This window comes from Myotis myotis, unplaced genomic scaffold (assembly GCF_014108235.1).
Source record: "Myotis myotis isolate mMyoMyo1 unplaced genomic scaffold, mMyoMyo1.p scaffold_m19_p_1, whole genome shotgun sequence".
In the NCBI taxonomy this organism is placed as follows: domain Eukaryota; kingdom Metazoa; phylum Chordata; class Mammalia; order Chiroptera; family Vespertilionidae; genus Myotis; species Myotis myotis.
In genome coordinates, this window is record NW_023416313.1 from 178,881,125 (window position 1) to 178,895,451 (window position 14,327).

A 14,327-nucleotide genomic window follows, 5' to 3' on the forward strand; every position below is an offset into this window, starting at 1 on the left:
GTAAGAGAAAATCTCCTGTTTCCCCATTCCTGGGAATTCCTGGGAACCCAGTGCCCAGCGGGGGGCGGATAGGGGGGTGCAACAGACAGTGATTTTGGCTGTACTCAGGCAGCTTTGGCACTTTTGGCAGTTACTTAGTATAGCTGGATTTCTTCTTTTCTAGACTACATTTTGGGCCAGTTTCTCTCTCTCTCTCTCTCTCTCTCTCTCTCTCTCTCTCTCTCTCTCTCTCTCCCTCTCCTCTCCCCTCCCTCCCTCCCTCCCTCCCTCCCTCTCTCTACTTGAGGATATGTGTTTTTTTAATCGATTTTAGAGAGAGATGAAGGGAGACAGAGAAACATCAATTGATCGGTTGCCTCACGCCCGTGCTCCCACTGGGGACTGAACCTGCAACTTGGGTATATGTGCCCTATCCTCCAATTTCGAGAAGAATAACACTTTTACTATTGATACTACTTTTATGTGGTGTGTGTGTGTGTGTTGAATAACAGTTGCAAAAATTTTGTTTTCATTGATCAAATTTTTACAAACCCATTGAGTTGTAATCTTGGATTTTGATTTAGCTTATCACTCGTGCTTAATTTAGAATAGGTTCCTTTCATTAGGATACCCTGAATACCAGTATCTTTAAATTTAAGGCATTTAAAATTTATTTTTATTATAAAAGAAGTAATTTTTTTTTCTGAAAAAATTCAAACAGTATAGCTGAAAGGTGGTCCGTGTGCTTGTAATCCTCCATCTCATTCCTTTTACTTAATTGTTCATAGTTACTATATACCTCTCAGATTTTTAAAAAGTTTACATAAAGATATGTAATATACACTGAGTAGCCAGATTATTATGACCACCTGACGTTTGCAGGCAAATTAGCTATAATTTCGCGCTGAAGTTGCTAGAGGGCCAGACCATTATAAATAGGGAAGCAGGTTGTTTACCACAACAGAAGTGCTTTTTTTTCTGAAGATATGGGTAAACAACGCGATTTAACAGCCCTTGAAGGTTCCCATATTCACTTTGAAGGTTCCCATATTCACTTCTGAACAACAGTGTCAATCATTCCAGTGAGTTGTTTGGTGGGGGTGAGTGGTTAATGCTGTATCACTGATATCCCTCCTTCTACAGGTGGTATTCTGGTTATCTATTGCTGCATAACAAGCTATCCTACATTTTAGGATAAAATGTTAAATCGCTGTTGTTTAAAGGCTGTTAAATCGCATTGTTTCCCATATCTTCAGAAAAAAAATCATTTATGTCGTGGTAAACAACCTGCTTCCCTATTTATAATGGTCTGGCCCTCTAGCAACTTCAGCACGAAATTATAGCTAATTTGCCTGCAAACGTCAGGTGGTCATAATAATCTGGCCACTTAGTGTTTCTCTATATACAGAAACATAGAGAATGGGGTCTTTTTAAAACTAAAATGATTGCACACACTGTTTGAGTTTGAGTTCCAATTCTGTCACTAACTTAGCAAGTTACATAACTTCTCTTTGCCTTGTAAACATGCCAAATAACAATATGCATTGCACTGGATTGTAAAGGATTAAATGAAGTAATAGTCATAAAGTGGATGCAATAGTACTTAGCACATAGTATGTATGAATTTACTTAGTAAGAAATGCATATTATGGGTGTTTTCTTATGGATTGCTGATATTTTTAGAGTGTTGAACTTTACCAATTCTGCATGCGTTGGTGGTGATGTTCTGAGCTTTACTGTTGTAGCAGCATGTTTGCCTATGATGGTTTTGAACAGTGATTCTACACACTTCCCACCCCGCATTTGCAGTGAGTTGCTGTTACTGATGGGCAATGTGGTGGAATGTGTTTGCTTCTCGGGGGTGGTGGGAGGCAGGAGGCAGGGAAAAAAAGCTGTTAGTTTGGAAAATTATACTACATTAGCAATTAATTTTTTTTTGTTAAGCCTTTAAAGAAAAGTAGGTGAAAAGTAGAATTGAAAAAATTTTATCTATAGGAGAAGATAACATGATTGCTTCATCTATTTTTTGCCTTACGCTCTTTGAATAATTTTATGATTAGAAGCGACATGCTCATCACCCAACTACAGTGAAGAAATAGACCCAGAGAGTAATGATGTTCTCAGTTCTATAGCTAGTAATGGAAGAGCCAGGACTAAAATCCAGGTCATCAGATCCTCACCTTTTGCATTCTTGATAAAGGGCCTCTCTCCCAGTTGCAGCAACTGTTCAATAATGGATGCACTATAAATGGCTTGCCTGTTAGTGCTGTGTGCTTGAACTGTTTTCTGTGTAGAGACAGTGACTAAGTTGTATCATAAACCTTAAGTGCATCATATTTTATAAATATTTTTTTAGAATTCTAGGAGAATCCTTGATAGGCCTTGAATATCAAATGTAGTCTATATTACTAGGTTCTATGTAGTGAATACGAAGGATTTTGAAGATTATTGGTTATGTGGAAAGAATGTTATATTTGGTGTCCATGCCATTTTGTCTTATGAACTCTTTGTCTCCTGAACACAACCTGAAAATACCCCTGTATAAATAGGTTCCTTTAACACGTTAAGCACCCAGTCAGTCATTGGTGACTGACACTATACTTTCTGTCTGGAAGACAAAACAGGCTGGGCACTTAATGTGTTAAGCGCCAGACTCCCTAGTTTTCTGCCCTTCTTTCTCTCTTGATAGAGGAGCACACTATAATTCCCTTTCCCAGAACTAGTAGGGCGGAAAACCACTTTGGTTTCTAGATCACTTGGATGCCTCCCCTCTGCCTCTGTGCCCCTGGTTCCTGAGGATTAACATTTTGGGGGGCTTTAGGAAGAAGACCTGAGAGTGAGCAGGTTTTAGAGGCCTGTGCTCCTCCACCCCTCTGCCCTACTCTGCATGTGTTAACAGCTTCTACCTTCTGGAGAATGGCCTTAGGAGAGGATCAAGATTCTCCACTTCTTCCAAAGAGGCCTGCTGACACCTTGCAGAGCTTGTGGCTGGGGTGAGAGGTGGGCCAGAGGAAGGTTCTGCAGCCATACCTGAAGGAGAATAATAGTGGAGGGAGCCCCGGTAGTGCCAACCTTCAGGCTGAGATGTCCAGAGACTGAGAGAAGAGACACTGAACTTGGGTTTGGAAGAATTGAAGCCAATGAGAGATTGCTGGAGGAGAGAGTAACTTTAAAGAAATTTTATAATCTCAGTGAAAGAAGACAATTCTCTGTTTATGAGGTCCAATGACCCTGCTGTGGCCAAGTGGAACAGTGTGAGAAATACACTGCAAATTCAAATGACCTTGAAATGTAATTAGGTGTAATAAAAAGAGTATATAAATTCTCAAACTTATCTTTTGAACTTCTACAACTTTCCATCCAGATTACTCTCTTTCTAATACTAGCACTTACAAATTTTAAAATAAACCTTCAGTTTAATATTTTTATGTCATACTGAATACATAGTAAATTTAGAGCATAAACTATTTTAGGGATTATGATTTTATTCTATCATATATTTATAAAAATTCAGTTATGTTATGGTTCATTTAGAGTTTTACAGAAGAGCCTGGGCACCTCTAATACTGTTCCCATGGGAAACAGGTTCATCCTACAGATAAACTTTTGAACTCATCTGTCTATAAATTGAGACTGCCTTTTTAAATTATTTCCCCTTAAGGTGATTAAAATAAATGACTTTAAGATTATATGTATCTTTTATTCATGCTATGACCTGTTCTATTCATAATTATTGAGAATTAGGTTAATTTAAAGCCAGTATTTTTCATTCTATTTTATAATTGTCTTTAGTACATTATATAGACAGAGAGATAAGGTGTGTATAGACAGAGAGAATATTCCCCAAATCAATGCAATATATGGCTTTAGAATGCCTATCGTACCCTATTTTTTATAACTCAGCCTTCAAATGTTTTTTCCAGTGTGAAAGTATTAAGCCTTCAGAGGACTATCCTTTAAATAGCCAAGACCACCTCCCTTACTCTCTTATTAAGACTTAATAAGTCTTCACTCTCTTATTATAAATGTTTATGATAGAAGAAATTGGGTATCTTGATTCAGAATATCTTTTTTGAGATTTATTAAAAGGTATAGTTACTTGTTTCCAATGTTTTTGAAAGTCAATATTCTCTTTTATTGTCACTCCTCTTTCCTGTCTTAAATACTTATTTATCTACTTATATTTATTTTATTGAGGTGCAATTCATATAACATAACATTAACCCTTTCAAAGTGCACAATTCAGTGACGCTTAGTAAAATCTACAACCACCACTTCTATCTAGTTTCAAGACATTTTCATCACCCCAAAATAAACCTCAGACCTATTAAACAGTTACTCCTCACTCCTTCCTCCCCTCAGCCTTAGGGTACTTTTTTAAAAACTTAAAATTAAGAAATTGAAATATTAATAAAACTTTCTGAGATAATCTAGACTAGATTTAGAATACATTGTTCTAAATTCAAAAACATGAAGAAATGCATTCAGCCCCACCAGTGTGGCTCAGTGGTTGAGTGTGGACCTATGAGCCAGGAGGTCAGAGTTCAATTACTGGTCAGGGCATATGCCCTGGTTGCAGGCTCACTCCCCAGTAGCAGGTGGGCAGGAGGCTGCCAATCAATGACTCTCATCATTGATGTTTCTCTCTCTGCCTCACACTTCCTTTCTGAAATCAATAAAAATATATTTTTTAGAAGAAATGCATTCAATATACCGATAGTGAAACAATCTATCCTATCTAATAAAAGAGAAACATGGTAATTAGCCATACCTCTGCTACCCTTCCCATTGGCTAATCAGGGCGATATGCAAATTAACTGCCAGCCAAGATGGCGGTCGGCAGCCAGGCAGCTTGAAGTGAACATGAGGCTTGCTTGCTTCAGTGATGGAGGACTCCAACGTTCCCAGCCTGCCGCTGCCAGCCTCTGAGCTTACAGTTTGAAACATTGTTACAAATATAGAAGCTAAACAAAACCCCAGAAACCTGCTTTCAGCCAGCCGGGATCTCAGAGCTGGAGTTGAAATAGTGTTTCGATTATAGAACCCAAACAAACCAGATACCTGCTTTCAGCAGCAGAGGCCTAAGAGCTGGAGCCAAGCCTCAGAGCTAAAGCTGGCCCAGAATAATAAAAAAAAAAAGGAGCAGTTGGGAGCTTCAGTCCCAGCCTGAAAACAGCCCTCAGCCCCTCACCCAGACTGGCCAGGCACCCCAGTGGGGACCCCTACCCTGAAGAGTGTGTGACCAGCTTCAAACAGCCATCATCCCCTCATCCAGGCAGGCCAGGCACCCCAGTGGGGACCCCCACCCTGATCCAGGACACCCTTCAGGGCAAACCAGCCGGCCCCCACCCGTGCACCAGGCCTCTATCCTATATAGTAAAAGGGTAATATGCCTCCCAGCACCGGGATCAGAGGAGCCGCGAGGCCTCCCAGCACCGGGATCAGCGTGACGGGGCAGAGCCCAAACCCCCTGATCGCCCTGCGGCTCTGTGTGTGACAGGGGGCGGGACCACAACCTCCCTATCCGCCCTGCTCTGTTCGTGACAGGGGAAGGCGCCCCAACACCCTGATCAGCACTACTCTGTACCTTATAGGGGGGAGCTCCCCAACCCCCTGATCACCCTGCGGCTTTGTCTGTGACAGGGTGTGGCTCCACAACCCCCTGATTGGCCCTGCTCTGTGGGTGATAGAGGGCGGCGCCCCAACCCCCCCGCCCCCACGGGCCCTGCTCTGTGTGTGACGGGGTAGAGCCATAACCTCCCCATCAGCCCTGCCCTGAGTGTGACAGGGTGCGGCGCCCCAATCCCCTGATCCGCCCTGCTCTGTGTGTGACAGGGGGCGGTGCCCCAACTCCCCTATCGGCCCTACTCTGTGAGTGACAGGGGGGAGCTCCTCAACCTCCTGATGGGCCCTGCTCTGTGAGTGACAGGGGGCAGCGCCCCAACCCCCTGTTTGGCCCTGCTCTGTGCATGACAGGGGGCAGCACCCCAACCCTCTGATTGGCCCTGCTCTGTGCGTGACGGGGTGGCGCCGCAACCTTCCCATCGACCCTGCCTTGAGTGTGACGGGGCGGTGCCCCAACCCCCCAATCGGCCCTACCCTGAGCGTGACTGGGGGTGGCATCACAACCTCCCGATCCGCCCTGCTCTGCACGACAGGGGGCGGCGCCCCAACTCCCCAATCGGCCCTGCTCTGAGCCCGACCAGGGGCTGCACCTAGGGATTGGGCCTGCCCTCTGCCACCCGGGAGCAGGCCTAAGCCAGCAGGTCGTTATCTCCCGAGGGGTCCCAGGCTGCGAGAGGGCACAGGCAGGGCTGAGGAACCCCTCTCCTCCCCCCCAGTGCACAAATTTTTGTGCACCGGGCCTCTAGTATATATATAAAAGGCTAATATACTAAGTGTCTGTCTGACTGGTAGCTATGACGTGCACTGACCACCAGAGGACAGACGCTCAATGCAGGAGCTGCCATGACACACACTGGCCATTTATACAGAAACAGCAACGCGGACCTGGCGTCCACAAAGCAACACTCGGCTTCCTGCAAGTGGGACACAGGCACCGCCACCACTCTGGAGTGATAGCCCACCAAATTACAGCTGACTCTGCCGAGACCCATGGTGCAAAATGCGGCCCATAGCCCAGCCCAGCCCAGAAACATTGGTAGTGGGCACTGGGTAATGATGTCACATAGCAACACCCAGCTTCCTTTCCCTAGTGACAGGCCATTTAACAATAAGTGGCAAGGCAGACCTGGTGCCCACAAAGCAACACTCAGCTTCCCCCAAGTGGGACACAGGCCCCACCACCACCCCAGAGCAACATCCCACCAAATCGTAGCCAATGCTGCCAAGACCCCATAGCACAAAATGCGGCCCACAACCCAGCCTAGCCCAGAAATGGTCACTGAGGGCGCTGGGTAATGACATCACATAGCAATACCCAGCTTCCTCTCCCTAGCAATTAGCCTCCTTGGAGTTTCTTCAGCCCAGGAACATGAATTGCTTTATACCCAGGTGCAAACATTTTACACTTTAACCAAATGTCTGTGAAGCGTTTTCCTGTGCTTCATCTCATTTGATCCTCACAGAAGTCCTGGAGTAGGTAGATAGGAGACTTGGTGGAATCCTATTTTCTTTTCATTAGTCAGAAAATGGAGATTTTGAAAGCTTAGAAACTTGATCCGACTGAAAAGAAGAACTGTTGGACCTTGAAAATGACTTCAGGTTTTCTCACTGCACAGAATATAGTCAAACACTGCTGCAGTTAAATATTTTACCCTTTGTTCTCCCTGCATGATCTACAATAATAATCTGCTTTGTGTTGCTATTTACTGCTGTGTTGCTGACAATTACCTGAAAGAGAAGTTGGGGTGCTTCACTGGGCTGGAAAAAGTTTAGCTAAATCAGAAAGCAATTCTAATTAAGCAAGTTTATTCTATATTTATAAAAGACTAAGTTGACTCTTGCATGCACGATGCATATAAAGCTCTCGCTGGCGCCAATTGAACACCTTTCAATCTGCCATTGTAGATCGTGAATTTGGTTGACACTTCTATTATAGAGAGAGGGTGAATAGAGATATTAAAATATTTCTTCTAATTAATTTTCTTATAATGTGCACAAATTTGTGCACCGGGCCACCAGTCTATATACATAAAAGGCTAAGCAACTGGCCAACCGGCTGGTAGGTATGACATGCACTGACCACTGGGGACAGATGCTCAACGCAGGAGCTGCCGAGCTCCGGTGACTTGGCAGTGGTGCTTTTTTGGTGATGTACCCCGGGACCAGAAAGGAAAGAGCCCAATTCCTCGTGGGGCCCCGCGATTCCCCTTCGACCGTGGGTTATGTTGTTAGGGCACTGTCAGCCTGAATCTGGTTTACTGCTAAGCCGCAGTGACTTGGCAGCGGTGGTTTTCAGGTGACGCACCCCAGAACCAGAGAGGAGGGAGCCCAATTCCTTGCAGGGCCGCACGATTCCACCTTGGGTCATGGGTTATGTTGTTGCTGGGGCACTGTCGGCCCCGAATCTGGTTTACTGCACACTTGCATTTGCATTCCACATCCTGTATGACAGCAACTTTGCAGAGTGCTCTCTCACACTCTGGGACCCCTTGGGGGATGTCGGAGAGCTGGTTTTGGCCAATCCCGAGGGCCAGGCTGAGGGACCCCACCTGCCAGAGGGACCCTGCTCACTCCGCAGATGCCCTTTGAGCCATGGCACCGCCCCAGGTGTGGCTGGCCGGGGAGGGACTGCTGTAGGTTGGCTCCAGGCATGTCTGGCTCATCTTGCCCAGTCCTGCCCTGCCAGCAACCTTCTAATTAATTTCCTTTCAATGTACAGGAATCCGTGCACTGGGCCAATAGTTAGATTATAAAATTTTATGTATTGTGTGTATATTTACAACTATAAAGGGGGAAAAGGAACACTCTGTAGGAAACGCATCAAAGTAATAGTGATTTAGCTGTAGATTTCTTTCCCTTCATTTAAAATAATAAAAAAATATTTCATAATTAAAAAGAACTCTAGGTAGTTAAAAAATTGGGCCCAGCCCTAACTGGTTTGGTTCAGTGGATAGAGCGTCAGCCTGTGGACTGAAGGGTCCCAGGTTTGATTCCAGTCAAGGGATGTGCCTTGGTTGCGGGCACATCCCCAGTGGGGGGTGTGCAGGAGGCAGCTGATCGATGTTTCTCTCTCATCGATGTTTCTAACTCTATCCCTCTCCCTTCCTCTTTGTAAAAAATCAATAAAATATATTTTTAAAAAATTGGGCCCATAGTTAGTATTATAACAATTATCTGAGAATGATATTAAACTTCAACAGTTATTTTTTCCCAGATTGAGTTACAGGGTTTCTTACTATTTACTAAGAGAAAAAAAAAAAAGAGATTTGCTGTAGGAACAAAACTCTAATATTTGTAGTTTTTCAATTCTGCAAATTATATCCCAAACCATGAATATGTAAGCTATTTTCTAATTTATTTTTCTTTTACTTTATTATTTTAAATATATTTTTATTGATTTCAGAAAGGAAGGAAGAGAGATTCAGACATCAGTGATGAGAGAGAATCATTGATTGGCTGCCTCCTGCACACCCTCTACTGGGGATTGAGCCTGCAACCCAGGCATGTGCGCTTGATTGGAATTGAACCTGAAACTCTTCAGTCCACAGGCTGATGCTTTATCCTCTGAGCCAAACCAGATAGGGTTATTTTCCTTTTTAAAAATATACTTTTTAGGACTTTCTTTTCAAACTATAAATACATCATCTTCTTGTTGATATAAATCCAGTACCACAGGAGTGTACAAATGAAAAGCCAACAGTTTCCCTCCACAAACAGTTTTCTCATGTACCTGCCTGAAATAATTGTTAGCAGTTTGGCAGGTATCCTTCTTAGCCTTTCTGTCATGTAGCTTACAAAAACATAACAAAATTGGACCCAACTGAGTAAAAAACTCAGATACCTTTAGGATGGCCCTGGCAATGAATGTAAATGTGTCAGTTACCCTAAAGAAAGGTAGGGCCTTTGGCTAACTGGAAAGGGGTTTTACATTCAAAGCGTTCATTTTCAAGAATAGTTAGAGCTCTGGGCCATGTGTGACTCAGTTGGTTGAGGGTCATCCAGTGCACCAGGAGGTTGCTGGTTTGATTCCCAATCAAGAGCACATGCCAGGGTTGTGACTTGATCCCTGTTGGGGTGCATGCAGGAGACAGCCATTGATGTTGTGCTCTCATGTAGATGTTTCTCTCTCCCTCTTGTTTTCCTCTTTCTCTAAATATCAATATAAAACTATTAAAAATAGAGCCCTGTTGGTCAGAATATCACTGTGCTCTTTTATTCTTCCTTGTCCACTCCATTCCTCCCAGACAAATATAGAATGACCATATGTCATAGATTTATTTAACTCAGTATTAGGGAAACAGCAGGATGGTAAAGCTGATTCCAAAAGCATTTGAGGAATTGAGTGTATGTTGACACTAAAGAAAGAACATTTAAATAAATTGTTAACTAGGTACAAAATTGGTTCATGTCCTACAGGGAAGTAAAACCTTTGAATCCTGTTGGACAAATTATCTCTACTGAATAAAAATCTACAGCCCTAACTGGTTTGGCTCAGTGGATAGAGCGTCGGCCTGCGGACTGAAGGGTCCCAGGTTCGATTCCAGTCAAGGGCCTGTACCTTGGTTGCAGGCACATTCCCAATAGGGGGTGTGCAGGAGGCAGCTGATCGATGTTTCTCTCTCATTGATGTTTCTAACTCTGTATCCCTCTCCCTTCCTCTCTGTAAAAAATCAATAAAATATATTTTTTAAAAAATCTACAAATTTACCTTAACTTAGTAGAATTTGGTTCCTAATCTATAGTAAACAACAGGTCAAGCAATCTAATCTAATAAAAGACAAATAGGGTAATTAACCGTACCTCCGACACGCTTCCCATTGGCTAATTAGGGTGATATGCAAATGAACTGCCAACCAAGATGGCGGCCGGCAGCCAGGCAGCTGAAGCGAACAGGAGGCTTGGTTGCCCTGGCGATGGAGGAAGCCAAGATTTCCCGCCTGCCGCTGCCGGGCTCTGAGCTGCACTCTAAGAAACAATGTTGCAATTATAGAAGCTAAACAAACCCCAGATACCTGCTTTCAGCCAGCTGGCCTCGGAGCTGGAGCTGCAACAGTGTTTCAATTATAGAAGGTAAATAAATCCCAGATACCTGCTTTCAGCAGCCGAGGCCTGAAGCTGGAGCCGGCCTCAGAGCCAAAGCCAGCCCTCAGCTCCAGTGACAGCCATAGAAGGTAAATAAATCCCAGAATACAAAAGAAAAAAAGGAGAGGTTGGGAGCTTCAGTCGCATGCCAGCCTGAAAACGGCCCTCAGCCCCTCACCCAGACTGGCCAGGCACCCCAGTGGGGACCCCCACTCTGAAGGGGGTGTGACCAGCTGCAAACAACCATCATCCCCTCATCCAGGCTGGCCAGGCACCCAAGAGGGACCCCCACCCTTATCCGGGACATCCTTCAGGGCAAACCAGCCGGCCCCCACCCATGCACCAGGCCTCTATCCTATATAGTAAAAGGGTAATATGCAAACTGACCCTAACAGCAGAAAGATTGGGAATGACTGGTCACTATGACACACACTGACCACCAAGGGGCAGACGCTCAATGCAGGAGCTGCCCTCTGGTGGTCAGGGCGCTTTCACATGGGAGGAGCTCTGCTCAGCCACAAGCCAGGCTGATGGCTGCCAGTACAGCGGTGGTGGTGGGAGCCTTTCCTGCCTCCTCAGCAGCACTAAGGATGTCCGACTGCAGTTTAGGCCTGCTCCCCGCTGGCAAGTGGACATTCCCCCGAGGGCTGCCGGGCTGCCAGAGGGATGTCTGATTGCCATCTTAGGCCCAATCCCCTGGGGAGCAGGCCTAAGCCAGCAAGTGGTCATCTCCTGAGGGGTCCCAGACTGCGAGAGGGCACAGGCTGGGCTGAGGGGACCCCCCCCCCCCCGAGTGCACAAATTTTTGTGCACCGGGCCTCTAGTCTATTATAATAAAAGCGTAATATGCTAATTAGACTGGATGGCTGAACGACCTTCCGGACGACTTTCCCGATGAAGCCGGGGCTGCACAGGCCAAGCCCCTTGCATGAATTTCATGCATTGGACTCCTAGTGGCATTATAATAAAATGTCTTTAGGAGGACTTATTAAAAATGTTTCATTATACATTTGAAGGGTTTACAGTTCTTGATTCACCTTATTCTCCATTTTGGGTAATTTTTCTTCTCTTTCTTTCTGTTTTTTTTTTGTTTTGTTAATTCTCACCTAAGGATATTTTTTACATTGATTCTTAGAGAGAGTAGAAAGGAGGGGGAGAGACAGAGAGAGAAATATCGATGTGAGAGAGACACATTGATTGGTTACAGGATTGAGCCTGCAACCAAGGTACTTGCCCTTGACCAGAATCAAACCAGGGACCCTTCAGTCCTCTGGCCAATGCTCTATCCACTGAGTCAAACCAGTTAGGTCTGGTTAATTTTTCTTAACAGTGAGAAAGGCCTGTTGTAATGTATGATAAGGCAAGAGCAGTAAGGCAGGGACCAGGTTTTGGAAGAGCTTGGTATTTTAAACTAAGAAATTTAAACTTTCAACAAATGTTTATTATTATTATTTTTAATTCTTTATTGTTGAAAGTATTAATATGTCTCCTTTTTCTTCCATTGACCTCTCCTAGCCCGCTCCCACCTCCCAGCACAGGCCCTGACCCCCCTATTGTCTGTGTCCATTGGTTATGCTTATATGCATGCATACAAGTCTTTTGGTTGATCAACAAATGTTTATTGAACACATATTATATGCCAGACTATGGATTTACTGTAATCCTGAGTGTGTGGTTGTGCTGTGCTGCCCCTCCCATGCTCCTAGGAGGCTAACTAGTGGTTCTCAAGGGGTTGTATTATTAAGCAGTTATCTGGGAAGCTGCTTTTCTCAAAATACATGTTCCTTCTGCCCCAGTAGAACATATATGTTTTGAAAAATCTTCCCAGGTGATTTTTATATTCCTTCCCTTTTGAAAATCATTGGGCTATTGATTTTCAATATTTTGAAAATATTGGGCTAGTTATGTTGGTTGGGCTTTTTGAAAAAAAATTGAATAAACAGCAAGCAAAATTGTAATTAATATTTTTAAAATATTCATAACCCTGTTAGCTTTCCTCACTCCATAATACTTAAACTAAAATAATTAATGTTCTGATTACACTCTCAGCAAGAATTAAATGCAGTTGTCATATTTAGAGTTATATTTTATGTAACAGACATTGATTTGGGAAGAATTGGGTTTAGTGTTCTTAATTGTATCCTTAGGTATACCTTTGGTAAATAAACTGGAAAGTTGTCATTTATAATAGTATAGTATGTCATCTACATGGCAAAGACATGTGATTAAATATTAGACTTAAAAATGCTTTTAGTGAAAGATAAATTTAAAATTTTAAAAATGCTATGAGAAAATAGACTATCAATTTTGTCAGACTGGTAAAAGGAATAAGTAATAATGGAAAAAAGTAAATATGCATTTAACTAGTAATTAAACTATTTGAGTCAACAATTAAATGAGCAGCTGCTGAGTATGTGCATTTACGTTCTTCTCAGTAGAACTAATTAGGCTGTCTCTTTGTGTCAGTGCTCTCCCAGGGCAGGGATCTATGAGCTCAGTACGCCTACGCTGCCGTTGAATTCACAACTGAATCATAGGATATGACATTACGGATTAGGGGAAAAATTGAGAATTAACATGTACAAGTGGTATATTGTGTATTTTTCTTTTTATTAGTGTGCCGATCCAACAAAAGCCCCTGGGTCTGTTTGACTTGTTCAAGTGTCCATTGTGGAAGGTAGGTGACATTCTTATTACTTTGCTTCCCTACTTGCATTTTTCAGTTTGCTTTTAAGCTTTATGTTAACGGTTTATTGATTTGGATTTATTTAGCACCATTGCATAATCATAATGTGTAATTCTCTGTAGAGTTTATCTGTCCCCATATAACCTGTTGGGTTTTTTCCCCCCCAGTGGTACAACTAAGGAAAATCTAGGGGGGGGAAATCCTTTATATTGATACTCAGAATTCATTTGATGATCAAGATAACCTAAACCTAGTAATATTTGATTGAAAAGATGATATGTGGGAACTTTCACATCTTCTATGTATGTATAAAAGCCTAATATGCAAATTGTCCCCACTGGAGTTCAACCGGGAGACCGATCGCTTGCTATGGCATACACTGACCATCAGGGGGCAGTGCAGAAGGAAGGAAGGCCCTGGCCAGCAGTTGGCAGCTGGGAAAGGTAGGCCCCAGCCAGCAGCTGGCCATCAGGGAAGGGGGACCCCGGCTGGCAGCCAACAGCTGGGGAAAGTAGACCCCAGCTGGCAGCCAGGGAAGGAAGGCCCCAGCTGGCAGCTGAAAGGACCCGATCCACCCTGATCGCTGGCCAGGCCTAGGGACCCTACCCGTGCACTAATTTCGTGCATCGGGCCTCTAGTATTTAAATAAAAGTTTACCTCATGGTTGTTTTTTAAACCTTTTATTAGGGTGAATTTAAACATACACAAAAGGAGAGAGATAGTATAATTGAACCCCATATTTTCATCACCCAGCTTCAACAATCATCAGCACATGGCCCAGTTTGTTTCACCTACCCCATCTCCACCTAATTTCCTGACTTTTGATTCAAATCCCAGGTATTACATTATTCTTCTGAAGAAAAAAAAGAAAGAAAAAGCAACACTAAAATATTTATAGCTAAAGGAATTCCCTTGAAAATGTTCTCACTGTGGAGTTCATAGTTAATTTCTAAGA

General features: G+C 43.5%; 1 protein-coding gene across 7 annotated transcripts in view; it reads left to right on the plus strand.

Moving 5' to 3' along the window:
- The window catches only part of USP3 (ubiquitin specific peptidase 3), a 101,120-nt gene that overhangs the window by 20,809 nt on the left and 65,984 nt on the right, over positions 1 to 14,327 (plus strand). For all 7 annotated transcript variants that reach the window (XR_004966837.1, XM_036304029.1, XM_036304047.1 and 4 more), the window contains exon 2: positions 13,303 to 13,363. Coding sequence is in view for 4 of the 7 variants with exons in the window: in XM_036304029.1 (XP_036159922.1) it covers positions 13,303 to 13,363 (61 nt within the window). In the remaining 3 variants the exon portion in view is untranslated. The remainder of the gene's footprint in view (positions 1 to 13,302; positions 13,364 to 14,327) is intronic.